The sequence below is a fragment of the Cyrtonyx montezumae genome, unplaced genomic scaffold, assembly GCF_038088225.1.
Source record: "Cyrtonyx montezumae isolate F1298 unplaced genomic scaffold, pur_monq_1.0 scaffold_0, whole genome shotgun sequence".
Classification (NCBI taxonomy): Eukaryota; Metazoa; Chordata; class Aves; order Galliformes; family Odontophoridae; genus Cyrtonyx; species Cyrtonyx montezumae.
The window spans coordinates 23,743,938-23,771,573 of record NW_027071824.1 but is presented as its reverse complement, the minus strand read 5'-3'; the positions used below and the strand labels follow the sequence as shown (position 1 = coordinate 23,771,573).

The window sequence follows — 27,636 nt, the reverse complement described above, 5'->3', positions numbered from 1 at the left end:
CTAGCATTGATTTCAATAAATATTACATTTTAATAGGCTAGATATATGGAGAGATTGTAAAGTGATGAGTTGCAGATTGCTAGTTTATAAACATAAGCATCTAGACTATTTACAACATATTACAGATCATTTCCCAGAAAAGCTCAAAGCAAGGTCAGGTAAAGACCCAATCATCCAAACACAACTCCAAGTGTGGCACAGTGTATTCCATGCATACACAATGACATAACACAAACCACCAGCTAAAGTAGGAGAACACGTTATTCCAACTTAAGCCTGCATATTTTACTTTTTAAACTCTCACCTTCGTCCTCTGGCACTTAGGAGCAAGTTTGTTCAGCAGCAAACATTTTAGCTATGCTGTTTGCACCAAGTCTTTTCACATTTCACTTAAGCCTTCATGACTTAGGAAAAATGAAGCATTTGTCTTTGTCTTCTTGCTACCTGTGTGATTACAATCATTTTGTCATTTGTACAGGGAAACAATTTTAATCTGAAATAAAGGGCAGACAACGCTGACAAGCTCATCTCCAAATAAGAAGCTGGAATTTATGAGTTTACAGCTTATGGACAGTGTATCTAACACTATTTCTTCATATAAAAACAGATCTGTAAATTTCTAAAATTGAAAGTTAACGTATAAAGAACCATCATCCAACTCACAAAGCAAAACCTCAGAGGCAGCATAGTCAGACTGTACATCAAATACAGTAAAAAAAAATGACAGGAAAATGGTTTCAAACATTATACTTTCAAATGCAAAAAAAAGTCTCTATACACTAAAACTCATGTTTTCATGACACAAAGGAAAAGAAAAAAGACTTCCCATCTCTATGTCCTTACTCTAAGGACTCTGCCTGGATTGTGCCCATGAAGGTTTTAAGAATCAGGTATGCAAGGTCTGTGTGTCTGAATCTCTCACCTGTCCCATAAGGAACAACACAATGCCAGACTATGGTGTGACTTCAACGTCCACAGATTTTGGAGAGCCACAGGTGGAAGAACAAAAACAAGTTGCATCCCTAGAAGCTTGGAAGCAACTCACTTTCCTCAAAACCAAAATAGGGGAAAAAAAAAGGAACAATTCTGAGGCAACATAAACAAGAAATTGTTTTTCCATTGGAAAATCCTGCCTAAAGCATTAGGCACTGCAATATATAATAGCAGTTAAATCTTATCTATACAAGGTTCTTCACCTGAGTGAGTCTACAGGTTCCTCACCCTTGCAGGTCAACCCAAAAGGGGAGAATTAATAACCAACTGAAAAAAAAACCCAACATACACAATAACCCTGAAGACTTCAACACTCAGCTGTACACATTTGAGCTAGTCATCTAGACCTCCATTTCAAGTTAACAGAGAAAGCAAACTCCAGGTAGCAAATTATTGTACCTTTGAGGTATGTCAAACCAATCTTGAAAAAGGCCAGGTGAGTGATCCGCCTTGACTTCACCTGCTCTCCTCCAATGACTAGAAAGGGAGCCCATGATGACTTGCTCAGACAGGTGCCCACAAGCAGGAGAGGCTGCTAAGTTAAGAATGTAACATCCCCAGGCTGGCATTAGCTTTCCCTAACACCACGTTAATTTTTTTTGCCAGCTTAAACAGGAAACAAGGACAGGAAACCAATTGTCAATTTGTGCAACTATCACCAATTTTATTTCTTTTCTTTCACTTCTTACCCCAGTTTGCCTCAAATGGGTTTTGTTTCTCAGGGAACAATATTTTCATAATAAGCAATGTCAGCAGGAGAGTCTCATTTCCAGATGAGATAAGTAGTGTCTAATCTGGAAACAAAGGACAGAGCATATTCCAGCTTTCAGGAATATTTCCTCTGTAAAGGATCACATTACAGAAGCCAGTATCACTACAATATATTATACCAACAGGTCACTAAAGATCCAGTAGAGTTAAAGATGTTTAAGAGCACTTTGTTTTGAGAGGATTTAAAAAAAACAACAGAATCTACACTGCACCAGCACTTCCTACATTCATAACTCCTAACTTCACTCTGAAACAATGTTTTTAAAAGAAAATTCCTTCATTTTAAACTTAAACCAACATCTGGTTACTGATGGTCAGCAGTGCTGCTCTGAATTCTGTTTTGGACCAACGATAAATTACCACTGACATTTGTGGACAATGTCCTTATGAAAGTTACATTATTAACATACCCGTCTTATTATGCTGGATATCCTTTTAAAGAAGGTACAGTTAGGGATTGCATAGATACAATATGCAGTATTAAATGTCAGTGTGATTACGAATTTTAAAAAGCTTTTGTTTTGTTTTTTTTAAAGTGACTATAAAAAAGTTCTTCCTTTTTGCACAGATCTTCTAACACACCATTAAAATATAACCCATTACAAGCAAATCTATTCTCAGTGCTCAGAGAGCAAAATGTGCTGTTTCAGTATCTTAGACATTAAAAGGACAACTTCTAGAAATGAAAATAAAACAGGCTAGACACAAACTTGATTGAAAAACTTTTCAGCTGACAATGCTCCACTAACCATCTTCTCCCCATTCCCTCCCCACTGACCCCTGAAGCAAACACGGGCTGCCAAGGGGCTGCAGAAGAATCATGACTGTATTGCGTCAGAAAGTGGTTATTTTGAAGAAATCTGAAAAGCAGCATGATAAGGGAAAAAACAAACTTTCATATCAGCATGATGTAAAAGAGATTGGTACAAAGTGAAGTTTTCTGCTTGGTAAAATTAAGTTTCGTATCACAGTAAGAAGTCAAAACTCAGCAAGAGCCTTATTTCCTTTTCTGGTTTTACTTCTAGACAGCTAGAATCAGCACATACCCAGACCTCAGAACACACTGATGCTCAGCACTCCAGAGGTGAACCACCTCTTGCAGGACAAGCCAAGTCAGGATTGAGGTACATATGTTTTCATATAAAACAACTTTCTCAGAAAGACAAGATGAAGAGAACTTATGATGTATCAGTACAATAGGACTGTGAGCAGAGAATTGAAAAGATAAACCAGATCAGCATAATTTACACATTTAAAAACTATATACTTCATTTATAAATATCTTCTCAAATTTATAACCATTCCTAGTTTAAACATAAATATTCAAGTTGGTGTTAGATTTTACTTTTTATCAGTTCATGGGAGTCCTGTAAGGATCAGTTCCTTCTGCTCAATGCAGTCATGTAAATGGTCTTCACTAAGAGGTTGGGCAAAGGCCTTCATTACCTTGTTTGTTGTAGTAAAACTTTAAAATTCTGCAGCTCTTTTATACTTGTAGAAAGCCTGCAAAACAAAAACCCCGAAGTGTTAGCAAGTAAACTGTGAAAAGGGAAGTGCAAACTGCAGCTTTTCACAGGTACTTTATTTTCGTTGCTTTAAATTAGAAAAAAACCAACCTTTAGAAGACAGTTGTGTTGTTTAATGCTTACTTTACTCTTTCTTACAAAAGATCTATCTGCCTCTCCATTACATTTAAATAACGTATGTAAACTTTAATCCCTGTAATATATTTTAGCACCTAAAAATATCTGACTGTGTGTAATAACATTTATCCTATTTGAAACAAGAACTTCAAGATCAGAAGCACCAGCACCACAAAAGTCACAAGCTTTCCTAATCTTCTAAAGCTGGTAGGAAGTTGTATTTTGTAACTTGCACACAAAAGCTTTGCTGTATCATGAATTAATCAGAATGGAAGTTTTACTAAAAACAATTCCATCAAACTCCGCTTCCAAAAGCCGAAGGGCTAAATGACAGCACTAAAAAAAGTTGGGTATTTTTCTTCCTTCTCACATACACGCATTCAAAACAGAATGAGAGAATGTACTTCTGTAGTTAGCAGTTTGAGTACAAACAGCAGCAGACACACCCAAAATTTAATGCTTGAGACTGTTTAAGAGATTTATGGAATGAGATTTGAGACAGCGATGACTTACACGCAACACAAAGTGATGACCTAATAATCAGTGCCCCACAAACCCCACTTGATGGCTCAGAGTTTATCACTAATAATGGTTAGATCTCTGGAAGTCACAGCTGCACCCACACATCTTTTCCACAGACCTTGGACACTGAAGTTGTACTAGTATGTTTTTTTGTTTGGTTTCTTTTTTTGTTTTTTTGCATTACACAAATTACAGAACCTTACCTCCCAAAGGCATTTACAAGAGCAACTATTTCTTGACGCGTTAGTTGAAAACCTTTTGATGGGCTGTTCTCAGGAAGGTTCTGTATTTCTTTCTCAGAAAATAAAATCTTCAGAGCAGTTCCTAAGCCTTGAGTCTACAAGCAAAACTCAACATTTTAACATCAACAAGGTCAATAGGTAAGGTCGCTTCTTCCAGCTCTCAGCAAACAAATAGAAAAGTTTGAAGCAAAGTGAACAAAAATACTAACCAATGCAAACTGCAGTACAGATTCTCAGAAACCCATACTCCTTCAGCCCAAATAGCTGCATGCAAACTGAGATGATAATGCAAATGCATACCATCCACTGTACACCAAGTTCATTCACTTAAGAATGTTTCCTCAGGTATACTTACTCTAAACCCTCAAGTTTTCAAACTCCTCCTTTCCCATCTCTTCTCAGCCAGGCCAGACACATATGAAAGCATGACTGTTAACAACACTTCCAGCTCCCTCCCTGCTACAGTACAGATATCTCGGGAGCTGTGGATCAGATCTCCACTTTCCTACTCTCCTCCCCCTACCAAGTCAAACTATGTTTTTATTATGAGGTGTCACAACACTTTTGCTTTCTCCATCTCCAGTCCCAGTGGCGGACATTGCAATTTCAGATTCAACCCCTATTTTATATACAGAAATAGAACAGAAAAAGCTATTCTTATTCCCCATTTTAATAGAGCTGGGGAAGCATCCACTGGATTTTGATACAGTGGTTGAAGCTCAGTGTAAGAAAATTTTATAGGCCAGGAAACCTGTCCCTAGTTCACTTGGGGTAAGAAGAAGTGGTAACAGATCAGAAGTATGAATGAGAACAGTGTAAGTAGAACTCTATGAATTCAGAAGACTAAACTTTTGCTGTAACAAATTTATTTGTAACTTGAACTCTAATAAGCTTAATGCTGTCAGTCTGGACTTAATGTTAGCATTAAGGGTTAAAATCTTAATTCTCAAAGTCTCTAGAAACCTAGACTTTTCCAGCTCTTGGTTTCACTGCATCTCTTGCAACACTTAACTGTTAAAATCTGAATTACGTTTTTTTTTCCCCTTTACGCTTCAATTTGTGGAGCTGTATCATTAAGCAAGTGCAGTATTTCCAGAAAGGCTTCCCACTGCTGACCCCACAAGACCCATCTGCTCAGAAAACATTGACTGGAAATAAGACTTTGCCTTGAGGTTACTTGCTCTTTTTTTCCCAGAGAATACAAGCTACACCTTTTAGGATACAGAATCACCACCAACTAACAAAATTAAACATTTTTAATTGTTAAAAAGTGAACTATACATGTCTGTTTTTAATACATAAATAAGAATATCAAAGACCTAAACTGTACCTGCAGTTTGCCCCACAGCCTGCATTTATCACATCCAACACAATCCATTATGCGGGATATGTTTTTGAAATGCAATCTGAATTCTTCCTAGCAATTAAAAACAAAAAAATAATGGTTAGGTTTAAATTACCTCCTTGCTTTACCAAACTTCACTTAGTATCACTAAAATATCAATCCTCTTTTAGTAAAATTGAACAAATCCACTACCACATGGGGTCAGATCACAATAAAGATCCACATAAATCCAGACTCTTGTTTCCAAGCCATTGCTAATAGTTGATGACTTGAAAAAGCAGAACATGCAGAGTAACACTTGTGTTCTACACACTAAGCTTCCAAAATACTGAGCAAGTTTGAGCTATTATTACTTGCCTGTTTCCCTACCTAATTTTAATTCAACTGTTCAAATCCTGTTTGAACCAGCCTATATTCATAACAAACAAACAACTGCCAATTCACAAAAGACATTTCCCAACCAATCTACGGACAAATTAGATTGCTTTGTAGTTTCAGAGGGAAAGCTAATATAGTACAGAACTAATTAAGATCATCTATATTAGGTATTTCAGGTCAGGAAAGAAACATCAGATGGGCCGATAAATTACTAGTGCCTTTCAAATAGTACTCTTCCTGATGCAGATGAAATTCCACATGATACTAATTTCAGTAGTAGTAGGTATTAAAAAGAATTCAAACAGACATTTATTGCAATGAACCACACCAGTTGAGGAAAGGTACTGCATACCAATCTGAACAACAGCCTGGTAACACTGGAAGTTACTACATAGTAACAACATTGAGTAAGAGCTCCATTGAATTTTCCCACAGTATTCTCCTAAGGAAACTGGCAGCCCGTGGTGTGGACAGGTTCACTCTTCTCTGGGTGGAGAACTGGCTGGAGGGCCGTGCCCAGAGGGTAGTGGTTAATGGAGTTAAGTCCAGCTGGCGTCCTGTTACGAGTGGTGTCCCCCAAGGGTCAGTTTTGGGGCCCATCTTGTTTAATATCTTTATTGATGACCTAGACGAGGGAATTGAGTGTACCCTCAGTAAGTTTGCAGATGACACAAAGCTGGGAGGATGTGTCAAACTGCCTGAGGGTAGGGAGGCCCTTCAGAGGGATTTGGATAGGCTGAACAGCTGGGCTGAGCAAAATGGGATGAGGTTCAATAAGACCAAGTGCCGGGTCCTGCACTTTGGCCACAATAACCCCATGCAATGCTATAGGCTTGGGGCAGAATGGCTTGAAGAATGTGGAGAGGAAAAGGACCTGGGGGTGTTGGTTGATGCTCGGCTCAACATGAGCCGGCAGTGTGCCCAGGTGGCTAAGAAGGCCAACAGCATCCTGGCCTGTATTAGAAATAGTGTAGCCAGCAGGAGCAGGGAGGTGATCATCCCCCTGTACTCAGCTCTGGTACGGCCGCACCTCGAGTACTGTGTTCAGTTTTGGGCCCCTCACTACAAGAAGGACATTGAGGCCCTGGAGCGTGTTCAGAGAAGGGCAACAAAACTGGTGAGGGGCCTGGAGCACAAGTCTTATGAGGAGCGGCTGAGGGAGCTGGGATTGTTTAGTCTGGAGAAGAGGAGGCTCAGAGGAGACCTTATTGCACTCTACCACTTCCTGAAGGGGGGTTGTGGTGAGGAGGGGGTAGGCCTCTTCTCCCTGATAAGTAATGACAGGACGAGAGGGAATGGCCACAAGTTGCGCCAGGGAAGATTTAGATTAGACCTCAGGAAGCATTTCTTTTCTGAAAGAGTGGTCAGGCACTGGAATGGCCTGCCTAGGGAGGTGGTTGAGGCACCATCCCTAGCGCTGTTCAAGAAGCGTTTAGATGAGGTGCTAAAGGACTTAATTTAGTAGTTGGGTAGAGATAGTGATAGGAGGATGGTTGGACTAGATGATCTTATAGGTCCTTTCCAACCTTATGAACTTATGAACTTATGAACTTATGAACATTCACATTTGAAAACCCTGCCCGAGAACTATGAATTCAATATTAGAAAAGCATATTTCATTTCACTGAATTGTGCTTTATATATATAAGCCACATGCCTTTGGAGTAAACACCACTTCATTTTCGTGTGTGTGTGTGGAGAGGGTTCCTATGTAGAAGTGAAACTATATATTAATATTGCTTATGCTATTAATACAAAATCAACACATTTTGCACACTCCTGATGGCAAACAAGGTCCTAAAGCAGAGATTCTCATCTGCTCAACTTGGCGCAAGACTTTGCATTCACTTACAGTGAGCAAGACTGAGAGGCTTCAGACAATTGCATAAGTTTTTATCCCTGCCTTTTCTAGTCTATGTCTCAGAAGCATGTTGCTGAGAAGTTTTCTAAAACAACTTAACTTCAAAAATCAGTATTTTAGATGTTGAACAGAAAAGCAGCTTCACCTTCAATGATTTGGCTCCTTTTTTATCTCCAGCAAACATGGACTTTTCATCAAAGTGCATATGGAAGGACCTAAGAAAGAGAAAATACAAAAAAGTAACAACACAGACTTGGCACAAACTACAGTGTAGCATCAAGCTTGCACAGCAGCTGTTAAGAATAAAATACTCTGAGATCCTAGTTGTTCTACACCAAAATTTTCCCTCAAGTTTCATATCATTGCTCTTCAAAAGCATGCTGTTATTAACTTTACTATTCAACTGCTATATCTTGAAAGCTGTTATACTTTTGAGATTTTTCTCCATCTCCATTGATCAAGACTTCCTAATATACACTGAGAATGTCTTAATAACTGGGCTTTCAGTCATCTGAACACATCCTAAACGCCTACTGTGACTATGGCTAGGAACAATACTGAAGCGACATAGTATGCAACTGATCACAAAAATTGAGAAGATGAGCAAAAGAATTGGGCTGAAGAGCCTTAAAGAACAAACATTCTTCCTTCTGTCAAGTCCATGATAAAAGCTGGATTACTTGCTGGACCATTAATTAGAAGGATATATGCAATATTTTCTCATTCAAAATAGATTATGCATTTTACACTGAAGAACTGGACAAAAGAAATGAAAAGGGAAAAGCCTGGGGTGGTATTTTTTCTCCTCTTTTTTGTTTTTATTTAAATATAGAAATATTTCCAAAGTTTGAATATTTATCTCCTCTCAATTTTATTTCCTTGTGCCACTCTTCCCTCTCCTACTCCATCAATAAGTCATCTACTCTCACTTGAGAATACAATTGAGAGCTTCAAGCTATCAAAAATAAACCCAAACCAAGTTTACACCTTACTTTGTATCCCTGAAGATTTCTAGTAAGAGAGCTTTAGATTCAGCATCCTCATGGCCATTTCCAGTGTAAAGGTCAACAACGGAACGCTCGAAGTAAGGTGCAACCTTTGACAAAGCCCGTAGCTCTATCAAATACAGGAAATACAAGTTTTTCAGCCTTCTTGGTCCTTCTCCTTTCGTTTCAACGGGGTCAAAACGGCGAGTGAACTCTTTCACATTTGGTCCCCATCGAGGCTTCCCCCAGGTTTCTATGCAGGAGATAAAAAAGTGGAGGGGGAGGAAGTTAAAAGTACTTGGAAAAGGCAGCACAAAAGAACGACAGGTAAGTAAAGTTTAGAAAACAAGTAAATGTTCCAGATATTGTAGTGTTTCATTCAGTGGTTTTACCTTAACTCAAATTACCTTCAAGAAGATAATTGGCACACAGGTGTAAATTGATGCTAGCATGAAGTCCAGAAATAAGTTTATAAAACACTCTTTTCTCAAGGCAAAGACCTGTTGAGGGAGAAAAAAAAAGACAAGCAAACCTCAAACAAGGTACTGGAAACACTGCATTAAAATTAACAGACCTTGATATTTCACTGATACAAGTCTGCACTCCACTGTCATGAGTTACAATTATAGTCCCTCATCATTAATTTCAGAAGTATGCTTTGGAAGCTTTTATATTCATAGTATAAAAAGTATGCCTCATTTTTATACATAAAGTAACACCACCAAGAATAAAGTTTGACATTTCATGGTTGCTTTTTTAGTGTTTTAATGAACCCAGTTCAATAAGCATCTGACCAACTTCTACATGAAAATAAGATACTTATATTGCTTAAACAATTGACTTAAAATAGTCTTGAATTTTGACTATCTGGAAACCAGAACTCTAGCCTGATCTATTCTAGTTAGAATTAAAGCTACCACAGCTTTATACTGTTCTTACAAAAAGACATCAAAAAGCCAGAAAGCCCTATGGCACTGGAAAACAGCCAGAAATACTTCTCCCCAGCTGTACTGTAAATTCACTGAAGATTTAAATGCACTGAGCAAAGCCCTGAAAATATTTGATGAATAAAGACTTTCATAGCACAGAAAGCAATGTAGTGGCAATGGGTGGCCAAAATATAACTTATATATAGAAATTGCTTTGAAATACAGCTTACACCAACAGACATGGACTACACTTAAAATTTAGGTGTTTGCTTCCTTCATAAATACATGTTTGGGTGACTCCTCTGTCACTCCAGTTTCTACAAACAGAAGGAAGAGCTGACGGGGAAGCCTATCTGTGAGACTGAGATACAGCCTCATTTACAGCCAGCATACTTTAACAACTACATGAACATGCACTTTTCTACAACTGAATCAATCAGAACTTTCCAAAGAACTCCTGAAGTGCATAATGAACTAATTTGCAAGTTAAGTACATTTAATTCATTTACTTTCTCCCACAAAAGCAGGATTTTTGATTTTTACCACTGGAATAACTTACATTTAAATATAAACAAAAAACAAACTTATGCCTTCTGAGAAAATCTCTTACGTTCATGTAAGAGCCACAGAACCATTAAAAGCTTTAACACTTTTTAAAGTTGTTTTAAAATACAACTAACAATGTTACTAATAAATGCAAGGATGTATTTATGCCTAAAAGCATTAAAATCTAACCAGTATTGAAGTGAACGACCTCTTCGTGAAAAATGAAATGTTGAATGTAAGGAATATATCACGTTAGAGAAGAAAAAACTATCAAACACCCCCAAAGAAGAAAATTGTTACTTGGACACTCAAGTTTTGTACAATTTTTTAGAAAGCCTAAACTGTGAGAAACATTTGGAGAGAAGATAAATTACTACTGTGTTCTTCCTACTGAATTATATTAATCCATCTGAAAGGATTTACCTTCTAGCCATGTGTAGAAAGATTCTCCTGTAAATAGAAAACATGGTTAAAATAAAAAGCATTCATTTTCATCAGTAAAGTACCTTTATATTACTGTGTGTACAAACACTAGTTGCCATCTGGACATAAAGCTAAACAACCTGGCTTCTGAAGTGAGACTAGGCACTGACATGGCTGAACTCTGAGAACAGTTAAAATCTGCTGGGGTCAGAACACAAGAAATACAAGAATAAACATGACTAAGCTACTAGCAAAGCTTTTGAATACTCCTGATTACATGCACTAGTGGTTAAAAACATGACAAGAATGCATAGCTGAGAAAAGAGGACTATCTATGGGAAGATATCACATGTACATTTCCTGTAACCAACACTATTACATTTTACAGCCACTTCCATAATTATTTCCAAAAGCAAAGCAACTACTGCATCCTGGATTTCAACATATACCACCATTCTTCACGTTTGAAGAACGAGCCAGGATCCTAAACTAAACATTGCCCTACTCAACTTATAGATACACTAGTTCTTTACTGCATGTGCTCCTAGGCTCCAAAGTCACAAATACTTCATGCTTCTACTACGTTTCACGTGGGTACCCTTTCTGCACTCTATGGTGTTGGACATGATCAGGAACAACCAAAAATAAAGTGAATCCCTGTGCTCAGATCCAAACAAAGAAATAACGAAGACAAAGAAACGTCTTCTGATACAGAGGAAATCCACCCAATCTATTTCTGGTTAATTTTGTTATTATTTGTACAAGCCCTAAAACCTCTTATTTTGAAGATCTGCTGAGCAAAACCAGACAAATAATTTAAATGATCAGCACAGAAAGCAACTGTATACTAATTGATCCTAAACATCAAGGTAGTGCTTTAAAGCGACATTAGCTGTGTAACAGTTATATATAAAATGAACACTATTCATTTCATCCAAAAAAAAGTAAGTTACCCATTACTACCTCTAAATGGTAACTCCTTTGGAAGTTACTCCAACTAAATTGAAAGCAGGAAAGTAAACCCTATAGCTAACTACTGCACAACGATTTCTTGAAGTTCTTCTCTATTACACACAATAAGCAATTAATTCACAACTTCAGAAGATGAGGAGAGGAAGAAATCCTGCCTGCTTCTTTTAATCCTAGCCAGTATAATATCTTTTCTATGAGCATTATTGTATTCTGATCCAGAAGAGCTTCTTCAGTTCAAGAGGCCACAGGGGATCACTGGTAATCCAGGCATAAAACACAAAAAAAGCAGAATAAGATGACTTACCATCATCTCCTCCTAGAGTGTTGTGGAAAAAAAAAGAACAAAGAAGTCCATGAGCATTTACTTCCATAGCACAGCAGTAACATAAGCTTTAATATAAAAACTTAAAAGTACAAGAAGCCTAATTTAAGCTATCAGAAAATAGTGCCACTTTCCATCCTATTCTTCCTCTTCAGGATAGCCTCAGACTAAACACGTACAAGTTACTATGAATTTAAAATCCTAGTAACAGTTGTATATATTCTTAAAAGCCATGTTTTAGCTTCAGAAAGACAAAGCACTGTTCTTCAGTTCACATTATTCAATGATCTGACCAACACTTTTTGAAACTCTTATCCCTGAGATAAACTGTTCTTGCAACTATTTTTATTGTATCTGTCGGCAGGATTGAATATGAGCAAAAGCTATCCTGAGTTTCTAATATCTGGTGATGTTTCCTAACAACCTACTGGTTAAGTTACATTTCACAAGAGGCACGTTAACATAGCAAAGCTGATTCACTTTGAACACACAGTTCAGAATTTTAAATTGAAAATCTAAAAGCCCAAGTCATTATGCCTATTTGTTTAAAAATGAACAACTGAGCCTTCATAAGTATTCATTAAGAAAATAATTTCATTATTTGTACACTTTCAGTAAACTAACCATTGTTCACAGAAAGTATACAGCCACATTATAGTAGAATGACTATTTGCTAAAGGGATTACATTAAATGGTCTAGAAAAAAAGAAGTGCTGAATTCATTGATTTCACTCCTTCCCATCCACAATAGAAAGTTACTGTGACACTTCCTCACTGAAAAGTTTTAGACATCTTTTAATTTTCATTGGCTTTTAGACATTTTTAATTTTAATTGGCTTCACTGACATCACTAAGTCTATTTATACACACAAAATCCAGCATGTTTGCAATCCAGCATCACAAACATGGTCTAAACATTGACAATTGATAGCTGCTTCGACACAGGAAGCTTAAAAAGCAGAAAGCACAGTAAGAGACTAAAGAATGTTATTTCTATCATTTCTACAGCAAAGTCACTGTTTTAAGAGAATTGCATTAAAAAAATAAAAGACAAGACCCACCCCTACTAGGTGCCAGTGGATTTAAAGGACGATAGACAGATCGAGGCCTAGAAAATAAGTTAGAAAATGCAACATCAGTTCTAAACTAAATTGAAGTGCAAGTATAAAAGTAGCCTTCTCTCCCATCCAATTACTTGAAACAGTTCTCTTCATAGATGCTGTTCCACACTCGCCAAGCAGAGGGCCCTTTGTATCCAGTGTATCGTTCTGGATTCAGCAGCAAATCCACATACTGCGCATCTGGAGATCTCTCATCTATAGCAGAAATATTTTGTTATGTATCATAACTGATCATTTAAAAAAGACTTCAAAAGTCACACAATTAAATACAGTCTTGTATAATACTCTTATTTCTCCACCTGCATTACAAATAGCTTGTACATAAAAGTACAGCAACGCACCCTAAGCAGAAAGCTAAAGAACGTCATCTCTTTCACAATCTCTTATGCTGCCATCACAATTTCTGACCACTTCCTACGTTGCTTCTTCAGCTTTACTTTGAACACTCTATATGCCACATGCTTTTATGCCTTACACAAAGTTATAAAGAGTGTTCTGCTTTAAATGAGCTTCAAACTCGGGGCTTAGTTGACCACAGTATTTGGTGTGAAGAAAGGACAAGGGAAAAGAGGAGTGCTTTTTTATAAAGGTATAATGCTGATATGGCTCCTTAGCAAGCACAGAGAAGTACATCTTAGTGGTGGAATATCTTCCTTATTAGCTGAATCACTTTTATTACTGAGATAATCTTGTACAGTTGCAGAAAGCACGGATCCTATTGCTAAACTGAACAAGTGTTCAGCATATTTCGGGACATGCTGTTGGTTGTGGAACAAGACATTACTGAAGCAACATTTCAAGAAATTATACCCTCTTCTTTAAAAAGTTGACTTCAAATTCAGGCAAAACATTCCACAGTAAATCATTGCCTGATTTCAGCAGTATCACCACCAGACATATATACAATACAAGCCAGTAATCCACACTGATTCAAAGGAATGGGCCAAGCAGCACAACTGATCAATTCCTCAGACACTGAAGCAACACTGAAAGAGTGAAAACTGCTCTAAAAAGAAGTGATCCTGCACAAGCAGTTAAACATCACTTCAGCAGTAGTAGCAAAAACAGAGAAGAGAGACTGACAAAGACACACAAGGAAACAGTGAGAGCTGGATGGAACAAAGTCAAATTACGGTTTTATTTGTTTGTCAGCACAGCTAACCAAAGCACCTCCTACACTTCCTGGTCACTTCAGCTCTCCAAATTTTGTTCTCGTTGTCCACTTAGAACTGCATCTGAGGGACAACACAGCAGAAAGACGGAAAACTGACCTAGGTTAAGATAGTATTTTTTCCAGCTGGGTCAACTCCCTTACCTAGTTTACCATTGAACTCAACAAAAAAAGCCAGTAAAAAGTAAAACTGAAGATATAAATTTGAGCTATAGTTAATGAATTAAGAGTCCGACACCACCAGGAAGAGAGGTGAGAAAGATTAAAAACAGCTTCTGCCTTCTCCCTGTAACTCCCGCTAAAGTTACTCTCTCACCTCCCTCTGCATCAGCTCAGGAACTCATCTAATAAGCCACTTCATCCCAACAGTCTGTGAAATAGGAAGGAGACATCAACTTTCCAGGTACTCAAATTGAGATTAGCTCACCATGCAGTGACAAGCATGCCAAAGCCAGTGCAAAAAGAACTCAGTAATCCTAAGGCAAGAATGTAATCAAACCAAGCATAGATAACAGAATAGCAGCAAAAATATGGTAGTAAGAAAAATCAGGTGTAAACAATCTGTGCTGGATACAAGTCACACAGAAGTGAGAAGCAGCTTTCTGAAGAAAAAAATGCTAAAACCCTTCCATTTACTTTCTTTTTCTGTAAAAGTCTCTCTTCACTACATTAATAGGCAGTAACAGTGAGTCCATATTGTGTTTTTTATTACAAGAAGCATTCAGTCATCTAGACTGCTTTCTTCGCATGTAAGAAAGTCACATGTCAATCCTCAACATTATAGTTATTTTATGAAGTTATTTTATATATATAATCTTGTTTTAAGAGACAGTAAATAAACACTAAAGAAGCTTAATCATTTTACCATCAAGTTCACAAAAATGATCCTGTGAATCATCGTATCTTGCCCAGTCAATGAAAGCCTCCTTACTTTGGTTACTGAGGGGAAGAAAACATTTGATTTTAAACTTTCCAATAAACAACATCAGTAAGAGATACTCAAAAACATAATCCATATACAGTAATTAACTTAGAACTGAATTATGAACTATAATATCTGGCACACTAGAATATATGGAGTTGATGCAGAGATACAAGCAAGCAACAACTGTAGTACTTTCAGAAGACAATTTAGTGTTAGACAGCAAGAAGGATTTCACCATCATTACTTGAGCAAACACTGCACTGGAGGTGAATTCTTCCTTCCTATGGAAGTCTTCCACTGACACATTTTTAGCACTTTCAGAAGTATTTCAGCAGCTGTTACTTCAGGAAAAAAGTCACTGTAATCCTTAACCTGTACTTTCAAAGAAACTCATAATAACCTTGCTTCTGCATGGGAGGTTGGCTCTCTGAAGGTCTGTTCCAAGCTAAATTACTCCACAAATTCGACTTGAGTCTAAAATTAGAACGTTAACTCCAACCACTCTAGCAATTTCAAAGGTGTGCTGTACCAGAGAGATATGAGTACTTGGAAGTTCCCATGCTGCAAAAACACAGGTTGTGCTAAAAGTTAAATGCTTCCTTCAACACATACGCGAGAAGCAGGACTACTTATATTTCACTGTCAGTAGCATGGCATAAAGCAAAATTAAGATTGGGAACTCTGCTCCAGGGTGCAGTAAATTACGCTAAAATACCAAAAACAACCCATTTCATTTGATCAGATCAGTACTAGCTCAATTTGACAGCTGCAATTCTTCAACAAGATACATTTTTAATCCACCAAATCACAACAGGAGACTATACTTGACATTAGGTGAAGAGCCTTACAAACTTCACTGATGTACCTCCCCAATAATTACTAGGAAGCAACGTTTTATGACACAATTAATATAGATGATAATGGAAAATAGCCCCAAACCACAAGGACTTTGTACCTCTCCCAACTTTGATCAACTATTCCAGTCTTGCAAAAGCCAATCTCTTTCTCTCTGTACATGTGCTAAATTACATTGTTATTTTAATCTACAGATGTGGAAGAGAGTAAATGGCTTCTTAGTTCCCTTAATGCTTGAATAAGGCTCTACTCAGCTTGCTTTAAAATGCTAAACAAAGTAGCATCAATTGCCTTTTTTTTTTCTAACCATAGTAACTTTTTATTAAGAGCCAGGACAATATTTTTATCACATAGGGCTGCTGAAAACTATGGCCAAAGGCACCAGACATCTCCAGTAGTGAAACTTATTTTCCAACTTCTGCTTTTCCAAAGTGGCGAACCTAGTAGAATGCAAGCTTTTCTAAGTTACTCTGCTCCTTCTTACTAAAGAAGAACAATGTCCTGAAGAATTTGTACCATCCAACCTTGACTAATCCAAGCAAAAAAATAACTTCGCCAACAACAAGATAATTCACAAGCTCCCTGACCTGGTTCACCAAGTGATCACAAACAGACACATCAGTGTAAAAGAGGGATCCAGACAGACTCCCTCAATTCACCACGGTCATCAAGAAAAATGAGGCTGAGACTGGTAAAAACTGGAAAAGAGTATTTTCATTTGCAAGGTTTCTTTTGTTGCTGTAAGATTTCTTTCAAACAAATAAGTATACTTTAAAAAAAACAGAAGCACTGGACAAGGAAAGTGCCTGCTTTTCACATTATACTATAACCTTCAGCTATTTTTGCATCATTTCATATTTACTTTTTAAATGGACTATGGAAAGAATGAAGAATAAAAACCAGCACGTAGCAAAACCAAGACAGAAAAAGAAATGCTGTTCCTTTTTTACTTGATATAATTTTTTAATTGCTGTAAGTCTCAACATACCTTAAGGTACTGTTGACTGCTCCCAGTTTGTTAGCTTGCTCACAGTCTTCCAATTCTTTGGAATTATTTGCAGCTTTTGAATACTGTAAGAAAGGTTATACTTAATATACAAATAAGTTACTTAAAATCCACTGAGAACAGGTGATGTGAAGCTTTTATTTCTAAGTTTGGCATCAACTAGTTAGTATCAGGAAAAAACCCTGGATTCCAGAAATGGCAAGTAGTTTTTGGAACTCTAGTTTTCTTTACTTAGTTTTATCAGGTCAATTTTACCCTGTGCATTTAACTACCACAGAAGATTCAGCTAAACGTGTCAAAAGGCAATCATTTGCCACCCCTCAGAAACAGTCCAATGTCCAGTAGGTTCTGAGAAACAGGGACTTTGGAAAGTCTACTTATCTACCTCAACAATTTCACGCTGAACATGATGCGATATAGCGTGGAATACCTCTTTGGTTAGTTCAGGTCAGCCAACTCAGCCTCTTGGCCACCCAGCCTGCTCACTACTGCAACAGGGAAGAAGGCAGAGTGAGAAACAGAGGTCTTTATGTCCTGCAAGCACTGTTTGGCAACAGCTACTTTACTGGTATGTTATCAACATAGTTTGAGCCAGAAATCCAAAATACAGTTCCATATGTACTGCTACAAAATTAACTATTAGCAGCAAAACCTACTGAATATCAAAGCAGTGAAAGAGATTAAAAAGTCACTTAGAGCTCACTAGGGGTAACTGTCACTAGGGGTAACCAACCAATTATTATTCTGGAAAGAACTTCTTAATCAATTTTCTTGAATTTGCTAGGTGTGGGGCTCTATTTCACATCATACAGAAGGATGTTAAATGGAAAAACGTAAACAAGGAACGCATCTGACCTAGAATTAAACACATACTGCTGATGAAATAAAATACTGAGACGCTGAGGTAAACATTCTACATGTCTAGAGTTGCAAACCTATCCCTACCCTGAAGAGATAAATATTACTGCCAAGAAGATCATCCTAAATGTTAGTTCCCAAACAGAAAGCACATTCAAGTCAAAAATCATCATTTCAGGCATCATTGTTCTGCAGTGTTTAATAACAACAGCTACGCAAGTCCATTTATTTGACCACTGACTAGATCTGGAAAAAATACTTATTTTTGACAAATCAGGTCCTTGTTAGAAAAGAAGCTTCTGAAAGGAAATAGAGGTGTGCAGAAAGCAAAAACTGCTACTTATCTCAGCCTAGAGCTTTACAGAAGGTGACCTGTACTCAGAAAGGAACAAAGGATTTTACATCAGGCATCGCATGGTCATGTTGTACTGCCTCATTCACTAATTTAGTCCACACCAACTCTCAAGCTGTTGAAGACTTGGAATGATGCAATGGTACCAGCTACATCAGGAGCACTCTAATTCAAAGAAGTGCAAAGCAGCATATAGGAACTGGTGTTAACAATTGCATCACTGCTAACCGTAAAGATCTGCAATAAAAAGTCACATCTACTGTAACATTGAAGTCTTATGTTGCAAGCTCCTTCTGACTTAAATGTCTACTTACTTTATTAGAGCTCCCAGCTTTAATTCCAACAGGTATTTTGCTCTAAAAAACAGAAAAAGGTTTTCACACTGCTCATAGAAATTATTATGCTTGATTAAAATCTAGCAATTAAATATCATTTCTACAAAAACCAATTAGCTATCTTCTTTGCTTTCTCAGCACTGTATATTCAAAAGCATTACATCTCAGACTTAATAATTTGTACAGATAATATAAATAACTTTAAGGTCTTAAAGTGCTTATTACATTTCTTCTTTTGAAAGGAAGTAGCTTTATCACTCTTCTGTTTGATCTTAATATATAATATATAATAATAATATAATATATAATATATATAATAATATATAATAATATACAATATTATTATATATATTTATATATATAATATATATAATATTGTTATTATATATATTATATAATATATAATAAATATAATATATAATATATATTACAACTGAGTTTCAGCATCACTAACGAAGCCTGCAGAAAATTATGCATATAACACCTAAAAATTTAAATTGTTAAGCTTAGTATTTATCACAAGTTCGGGGAAGACCACCTTTAAACTGAAAGTACAGGATTCCAAACAGGCTAACTAATAACAAACTTCTGTCTCTCATGAAAACCCGTGCTGCACATTACATACCTGCCCTGATCAGTTACTTGAATGACAAGGAAGTGCCAACAACTGTAAACTCTAGTCTCTACCATAAAAGTTAGTTAAACTATGTTTGCAAAATGATACAGATCTCTTCCTTTACAGATGACAAAGCAATAAACTATTAAGACTTACTGTATGCTTAACAGAATTCTACATATAGAAGGTAAGTGCCCATTCCCACAATCATCTACTCAAAAAATTCTTTCAGAAGCCTTTCGTTTTACACTTAGATTAATGCTTGCTTAACCTGACAGCATACAGAATATCTTTTCAATAGCAAAAGCAAAATAAAACTTTAAACACGCTTTTTAAACTTTCTAGTTCTGCTTTTTAATACATAAATGTAAGTTTTAACTTTATCGGAAGATCAAAATGCAGAAATATATTAAACTAGTGGAAGTTGGGTTGTTTTTTTTTTTTTTAAAGAGATGAGATTGACTATTTCCAGAACTTGTTTTCTCACCCACAGGTAAGCTATCTGTTTTACACTTGCATTTATTAGGAAAGAATAAACATATTAGAGGTGGAGATTTTGTGCAAGGCAGTCTGTTTTTTATCAGAGAGGCAAATCAAGCTGTACAGGAATATACTGCTGATGTACTAACAACTATTGCAGCACTTATTGACAGTGTAACCACTTCTTTGAGAAAATTATATGCTGTAACTCGAAACGAAATTAAAAACACACTAATTTCAACTTACTGAAGCTACAAAATGTGATACTACAACAAAGATTTTAGCTTTACTATAGCCAAAAAGTACAACAGACAGTATTACTCACTGAAATTAAACAAGCTGTTTAGTCAAACAACCCTTCTCTATTGTATACTATTTGGGGCATACCTCAGGACAAGGCTCTACGTGACAATCTTTGATAGAACAATGGCCATCATCAGCCCAGAATGGGCACGGTCTCTTTAGATTCACCTAAACGTACAGAAAACAAAGGTCACAATCAACATTAAAGGCATTTCAAAAAACAAAGAGGTCCCAATATGAGGAAGTAGTTTCAAATTAGATGAGAAGATAAAAGGAAAATGATTAAATTTAGTACTTCAAAGCATGTGTATATATATATTTTTATGTATTTAAGTACTCTAAGAGCATACAAGCTCCAGCTTACTACACTGGAGTTGTTAATGGCAATGGTGCCCATAGAATAATTATTTTGCATTAGCCATTTCCATATTAGTAAGCATAGTGATGAAACACTACAGCATCACCACTCCTAGATGGAAGACTGTAAGATTTGAGGCATGATCAACTACAAACACTGCAGAACCACACCAACTTGGAAAATAAAATTACAAATGAAATAAAAAGCATCTCTCCCTAGAAGCTACCACTACATTTAGGACAAAAAAAAAAAATGAACAGCTCTACAACTTTCAAAGTAGAGAAAAATATTATTTCTGTTTTCCTTTTGCATAAAATTTAAGTGTATAGTCCATTAATGCCTGAAGTTTAAAACAGCACTGCTTACAACAAAAAATCTATATGAAAGGTAAGGTAGGATTACGTACGAAGTATGACCTGCAGAACTGCTGCTGAAATTAAGGCAAGCTCTACACGTGCAGGATGAAATCACTGCTACTGATTTTTATAGTCCTGTAGACCTGTTACAGCTCATCTTCAAATATTTTGGTTTGTATCTTCCTCTTGCCTTTGGAGAACCTAATTACCCACTTCCACTAAACAATGTTACTTTCACTAAAGTTGTAAATACCTTTTTCTGAAAACTGTATCATGCAGCAGTAGGAAATACAGGGTGATGCTGCACTTCATTGCTTATTCAAATCCTAGAACTTCTTTCTCACACTCACAACCCCACCTTACATTAATTTAGTACTTGCCTGATTTTAGATCAATAACTTGCTGTGTACTAAAAAACAAGCAAACAGACTCACATTCTAAAGAATCTGCCAGGTTAAAGTGAATCACTGGTGTAAAACACTGCAGGACAAGACAAAGATCCAAAAGCAAGGAAGAAGCAGGGATGGCCTAGCCTGCCCTGAAGGACTGGAACCTCCTTTTGCCCATAGTTGGTAACCATGTGATTAGCTAAGTAAAAATGTACCTTCATTTTCAAACTCAGAAAATCTGAAACTGAGAGCATCAGTCTTCAAAATGTTTTGTTCACCCAGTTCAAACAGTGAGAGAAAACAAGACGCAGAAGACTGATATCACTCTACTTGAAAATATCTGTAGCTGTTTTTCAAAGAAATAAAGTCTTCCTAGTTGGCAAGCACTAAAATCAGAACTAGGACAGCTGCTGATAAGAAAAGGAAATCATTGCAATAATTGAATTTCAAATTATCCATGTTACTTAGAAGACAAGTGCTGTACAATGTCAGTAAGATGTTAATAATCAAGCTTCTCCCAGACACAGCAGTATAGAGATGATATCTTTGAAAATACCACTTATTGGCTGAATGAAAGAAGTCATGATCCCACTGTCACTGACTCCAGGATTAACACAGCAAGGCTAAGACCTCTTACAAGCATAACTGTCAGGGACTGACAACCTGCTACAACCCAATCAGTCCTGTCAGTTTTTAAAAGACAACAGAATACAGCTGATGTGGATCTGCAGTACTCCTTATATTTTATAGATTTAAATTAATCAGGAAAAAAGGTCATTCTAATCATACCTTGTAATATCTGAAGTAATCACGTTCTTGCAGTTTCTGTATTTTGGGGAAGATCTTAAAAGTATTGAAGTCATCAATGCTTTCTATGTCACATAAGCAATCATCTAGGACACCTGTGAGCTATTAGAAGAACACATTGCATTGATTTTTAATCAAGAAATGAAATGTTAACTACAGGAAAAAACCTAAAAATACAGCAGCCAAAATATATACTAGTGAAATGCAGTTCCACAGCAAAAAAAAATCTCATTATTAAAGCACTACATAACATTTCACAACTTTGCATAAAATAACAAACCTCTTCACTTTTTAAGCTTAAGTCCACTACCAAACGCAGTGCTGAACCAAAGTCAGACAGACTAACATTTTCAGAATTTAAATGTTTCAGCACACAGAACCCTCTAAGAAGCAATGAAGGCACATTATATTAGCGTATCAGAACTGCATACCAAATATTTTCCTATTAAATATTTACTCATTGGATTTCCTAAGAATAAAAAAAATAAAATTACACACTTATTTTTTAAGCACAAAAATATCCAGTTTCCTTAGCAGTATGGGTAAAGGGGGAATAAGTACTTTTGTGCCCAAGAAGTTAGTAAGCTCAATTAAGTTGTACAAATATTAGGAAAACCAGGTACAGCCACCTACACTGTATAGCTCCCAGGCCACATCACACTTCTTGTGCTAGAACAGGAAGGCACTGAATTAGCTTAAGACCATCTTCCTGCTAAGAGCTGCACGCAAGCACAGAGTCACCGCTGCCAGCACAGGGCAGAGAGTCTACTAAGTTACTTGTTATATTACAAATATAAACATCTTAGAAAAGACCTTCAAGCATGTTTGAAGACTTCAGCATATATCTAAATGAATGGAATCAAGCACTGCTAATTACTGTTATTATTCAGCCATATATGAAATTCTTCAACGTAAATGATAGCTTAGAAAGGAAATAAAGGGAAGCCTGCATGTTTCATATTTTACACGGGCTTAGAATATCTGACTAAGGAAAGGTTATGTACAGAAGGAGAATTTTTTCTCCACAGATTTCACAGCTAGGTTATGAAATTATCTAATCTATTTTATGCATGATAAATCACTCCACTGCTTTACAACAAAGATGCTGTTATATAACCAAGCTTGATATCAAAAAGTCACTAGAAACCATATTGCAAGCTTTCACTATTTTAATGCATAAAGAAGGCCTGGAAATTGGATTCCCCGTCATCCTCAGTGGTGAAAACGATGCCATAGCAAGTAAAGCATTCTAGTAGATAAGTCACCTTCTATAGCTCTTACTTTTCCTGACACACTAAACAGACTGTCACAGCTCTACAGAGACCATAGAATCACACAACAGGTTGGATGGGAGAGGACCTTAAAGCCCATCCAACCCCATGCCATGGGCAGAGCTGCCAGCCAGCAGCTCAAGCTGCCCAGGGCTTCATCCAACATGACCTTGAGCACCTCCAGGGATGGGGCACCCACAGCTTCCTGTGCCAGGGCCTCACTACTCTATGAGCAAAGAATTTCTTCCTAGTGTCTAATCTAAATCTTCCCTCTTTTAGTCTAAAGCCATTTCCCTTTGTCCTGTCGCTATCAGACCATGTAAAAAGTAATCTTCCCTGTTTATATGCTCTCTTCAAGTACTAGAAGGCCACAATGAGGTCTCCCCAGAGCCTTCTCTTCTCCATGAAGAAGAAAAGCTTCCGCAGCCTATCTTCAAAGGAGAAGTGCTCCATCCCTCTGGCCACAGCCTACGGTAATAAAGTAACACTCATTTAAGGGAAGCATCTTGACCCAGAATCTTATGCTTGCCTTCCTTAATATTATTTAATTTCAAGCCTGGGGAAACAGATCAGAAACATTACATGCATTCACATGACTTTCAAAAAAAGCTCACAGTCCACATGAGTACTGACTAGGAAGACAAAAGCTATCACTGAAATACATGGAGTTTTGATTTCTGTAAGGATCGATCTACAACTGCATTACAGAAACACAGTTTTCATAATGGTAACCACGTATGCAGAATATAGATGCACCATCTTTACATGTTCTTATTACAAAGCAAACAGCAGCGCACTTCACTAGAATAACAAAAGCAAAAGGTAAGTGAACATTTTACTCAAATATTATTCAACTATATTAACAGGATATACGAAGAACAATCACTTATTATGATGAAAGCACACAGTGAGGATGAGCTGAGATTGTTTTTGGACTTGAAAGACACAGAGCAGGAAATTATTTTGCTTACCACCTCTCACTGCTTACGAAAAATATTTAAACCATCTATGCAAAACTCCGTGTTGTTTTTTTTAGGTGCAAATGTTCTAAATTCACATGTAGCACTTACAAACACTGTCAAGTACACAGAAAAAAACTAACTGTAGCCCTTTTATTTAACTAAGATGGCAATTTAACTGACATCACACCTTTGCCAGATATCCCTGATAACATTTTGATTCTAAGAACACCTTTCAAAACACAGCACAGATTACTCAGAAGATAATGAAGCACCAAAATAATCTAGTCTCTCAAACTAGAACAGTTCCAAGAAATTTTTAAGAGAAAAATTAATTCAAAGAAACAGTTTTGCTTGCTTGTTCTTGTTACTTTCTCATAACTTTTTTTTAGACTGGAACAGTTTGCTTCCAACATACATAAAACAGGAAAATCAGTGTTTCCTCAGAAGAAGCACTCTAAAATTAAACTATGCTACATTTGTAGCAAAACAGAATTTAGAGTCATTTGACAGCACATGTGAAAAGCCAGTATTGCACATCAGAGTCAGTTCACAGCATGCTAACACAGCAGCAATGCAGACTTCTATTGCCCCAGTTAGGGCTCTTTTTACTAGCACAGATACACTTGCTTAATGATAGAACACCAAGGAAATGAAGCCATTTTCTACATTACTCATAACACATGTAGCATGTTTCCCCCTCCCCCGCCATGGGAGCTCTTTTCAAATGCGAAGACATGGAAATAAGAGCAACATATTACACAATTAAACCTATGTAACATACAACTTACTCTGCTATTCGAACTGGTGTTTTGCCTTCTTAAACTATGCTATACTAGCTAATTCACCCCATAAAAACACAGCAAAACTGACCTTTAAGTTACCATAATTTTTACTACAACAGCCAAATATCAAGCTTACATTTAAACTATTGATTACTTCAAACTCTATCACAAAGTCTAGAAACATTACCCTAACGTAATATGTGACTAAAGTCAGACAGATTCAGGTTCCTATTCCTTTCTTTCCAACACTCTTACGAATGTATTTCCATTCATTGTTAAAGCTATTTTACTTCTTGCAGAGATATCAGAGCTGTATTGGAGACATCAGGTTTCTCCATGATAAATCACGCTTTCACAAGAAAAGGTTAATGTCCAACCTGCATCAATTTCTCCTTAAGAAATCTGCAAAGCAAGAAGTATTTGGCACATCAACACACTGGAAAAAATGAACAAACGTATATACTAACAAGTAGCATACTTCTATAACCAAACTTATTAGCGTTATCAGGTTGCTGCACTTTAACTGCTTCAACAATGAGATGCCCACTTGGGACACTCTGTTTTCTTCCTTAATGTTTTATTTGCCATAGCAGAACAAGAGAAAAGCTATGGGTAACATGACTCCAAGAGCTAATGGCTAGCTTATCTTTCCTTGTCGCAAGTCAAACTCTTGCTGTTTAAACTCTGAGTACAATAAGCTAACAGTTCTGTGAAATAACAAAAGCCAACCTCCCCGCCAAACATGATAAAGTCATGACAGTTTGTTAATGTCTTCATTAAGAATCACAATCACATCAGTATTACAGTAAGAAAACTAATAAAGAAAGGCTTTACTTTAACCTCAGAAAACATCAACGTGTAACAAGGAGAAAAACAGAGGAGGGCAGCTGAGGGCTGGAGACTGGTTCTGCCCCAGAGGGTGGTGAGAGTGGAACAGGCTGCACAGGGCAGTGGGCATGGCCGCGAGTACAGAGTTCAGGGAGCGTTAGAACATCACTCTGTGACATATGGTTTGATTTTCTGGGTGCCACGAGAAGCCAGGAATTGGATTAGATGACCATATAGGTCTCTTTCAATTACTCTACAGTTCTACAAATAGAAAAACTGCAATCAAAGCTATCTGTGGCACTGCTTTGAGCGGCCACTTGCAACACAGCATGTTACACAAAAGAGAAAATTAGAAAATAATAAAAACAATAATCAAGGACACAAGAAACATGTTTCTCCTCATGCTCGCTATTCGCAACAGTTCCATACAAGCACAGGGCAATGCCTTTGGCCCAGCTGATGTCCCCCCCTATTTGACACCATCTGTTAGTCACAGCCGCCCTGCTGACCAACAGCAGAACCCCGCTCACGAACAGCGATCTTTCTGAAGGCAGCTTACAGGCAGAAGGGACGCCCATCCTTCTGCGGGCTGACACAACTACAAGCCAAGCCCGGGCACCGACACAACACACGGCCGCTCACAGACTCCACCAGCACTCCTGAGCTCCTTCCCGAGGGTTAAGGTCTCGGCACAGCGGCCACGGCCATATCGAGCTCGGCGCGCGGCGGACCGTTACACGCGAGCACTGCCGCCGGGCCCCGCAGCCGCTATCCGAGCGCGACCCCACGCGCCGGAGGCACTCGGCCGCCGGGCCCGGGCTGCGGCACGGCGCGGGCTGCGGCCCGCCACTACATTTCCCCCCGCTCCCGCCGCATCTCCCCACCTGGGCCTCCGCGGCCAACACGCAGCCCAGGGCCGCCAGCAGCCGCGTCGCCCACCGCGCCCGCGTCGCTGTGCTCCGGCCGTCGCCGCCGCTCATGCTGCTCCCGCCGCTCCGCCCGCCGCGGCTGACGGGGGAGGGCGGCCCCGCTCTCCACTACCACAGGAAGCGAGCGAAGCGAGAAGCAGCGGCAACACCTCCTCCCAGCACTACCCCCCGAAGCCCGCCCGCGCGCCGCAATAGCCACCGCAGCCTGCCGCGCGGCATGCTGGGGGCTGTAGTCTGTCCCGCCCACTCACAGCTGGATTGGGCGGGGACCTGGGGCGGCGCCCAATCGGAGAGGACCACGCGAACCTCCAAAACAAGCGGGGAGGGAAGGGTTGCTGCGCGCATGCGCGCGAGGAGCGGCGCGAATCGGCGGCCGCGGGGCTCCGGTGGGTGTCTGACAGAAACCCCGCGGGCATCGGGTCTCTGATGTCCCCCCTCCCCCGTCCTCCCCTCTGTAATTCGTTTTCCTGAGGACGGAGGCAAGTGCTAAAGTCAGGGAAACTACTTCTATGAGCTTAAAAGTCTTTTAAATTGGCCGTGGCCATGTCCTTAAGTGCCAGCACGTCACATATTTTTGCTTGAAAGAATGGTAGTTAAGAATCACAGAGACCATGAAATGAAGAATGAAATGAATATTCTATGATATCATAGAATATCTTGCGGTAGAGAGGGTCTACGAGGATCATCAAGCCCAACCCCTGGCTCTACACTGCGCCAGACAAAAACAAACTATGTCTGAGGGTGTTATCCAGATGCTAACTGAACTGCAGCAGCTTGAGGCCATGCCTGCTGCCCTGGGCAACCTTTCCAGGGCCTGAGGTCAGTAGTTTTATAGGCTATACACAGTATTTCTATAGTTTGCTCTCTGAAATACTTACTTTCATAAGTATGTACTGTACCAGAGCTGAATTTTGCTTAACACTGTTTTCTAAACTCTAGAGCATATTCAATTTTATTTGATTTTATATTTTAGTGTTGATGAATGTTGTTTTGGTAGAG

At 38.1% G+C, this 27,636-nt stretch overlaps 1 protein-coding gene across 3 annotated transcripts; it reads right to left on the bottom strand.

The window, feature by feature from the left end:
• Positions 1–2,153: 2,153 nt before the first annotated feature.
• On the bottom strand, positions 2,154–26,753 carry ERO1B (endoplasmic reticulum oxidoreductase 1 beta). 3 transcript variants are annotated; one of them, XM_065730038.1, is made up of 16 exons: positions 26,593–26,753; positions 21,848–21,967; positions 20,040–20,123; positions 18,536–18,577; positions 16,994–17,076; positions 15,091–15,164; positions 13,129–13,249; positions 12,995–13,041; positions 11,916–11,927; positions 10,640–10,666; positions 9,149–9,241; positions 8,748–8,994; positions 7,901–7,970; positions 5,502–5,588; positions 4,133–4,266; positions 2,154–3,267 (listed from the first exon to the last, which is right to left on the bottom strand). In XM_065730038.1, exons 1-16 carry the CDS (start codon positions 26,686–26,688, stop codon positions 3,207–3,209), a joined length of 1,398 nt encoding a protein of 465 aa, XP_065586110.1. In that variant the 5' UTR covers positions 26,689–26,753; the 3' UTR covers positions 2,154–3,206. The 3 variants fall into 3 exon arrangements, with proteins under 3 accessions (XP_065586110.1, XP_065586121.1, XP_065586129.1); XM_065730049.1 differs by lacking the exon at positions 11,916–11,927; XM_065730057.1 differs by lacking the exons at positions 2,154–3,267; positions 4,133–4,266 and adding an exon at positions 4,287–4,790.
• Between the last annotated feature and the right edge of the window lie 883 nt (positions 26,754–27,636).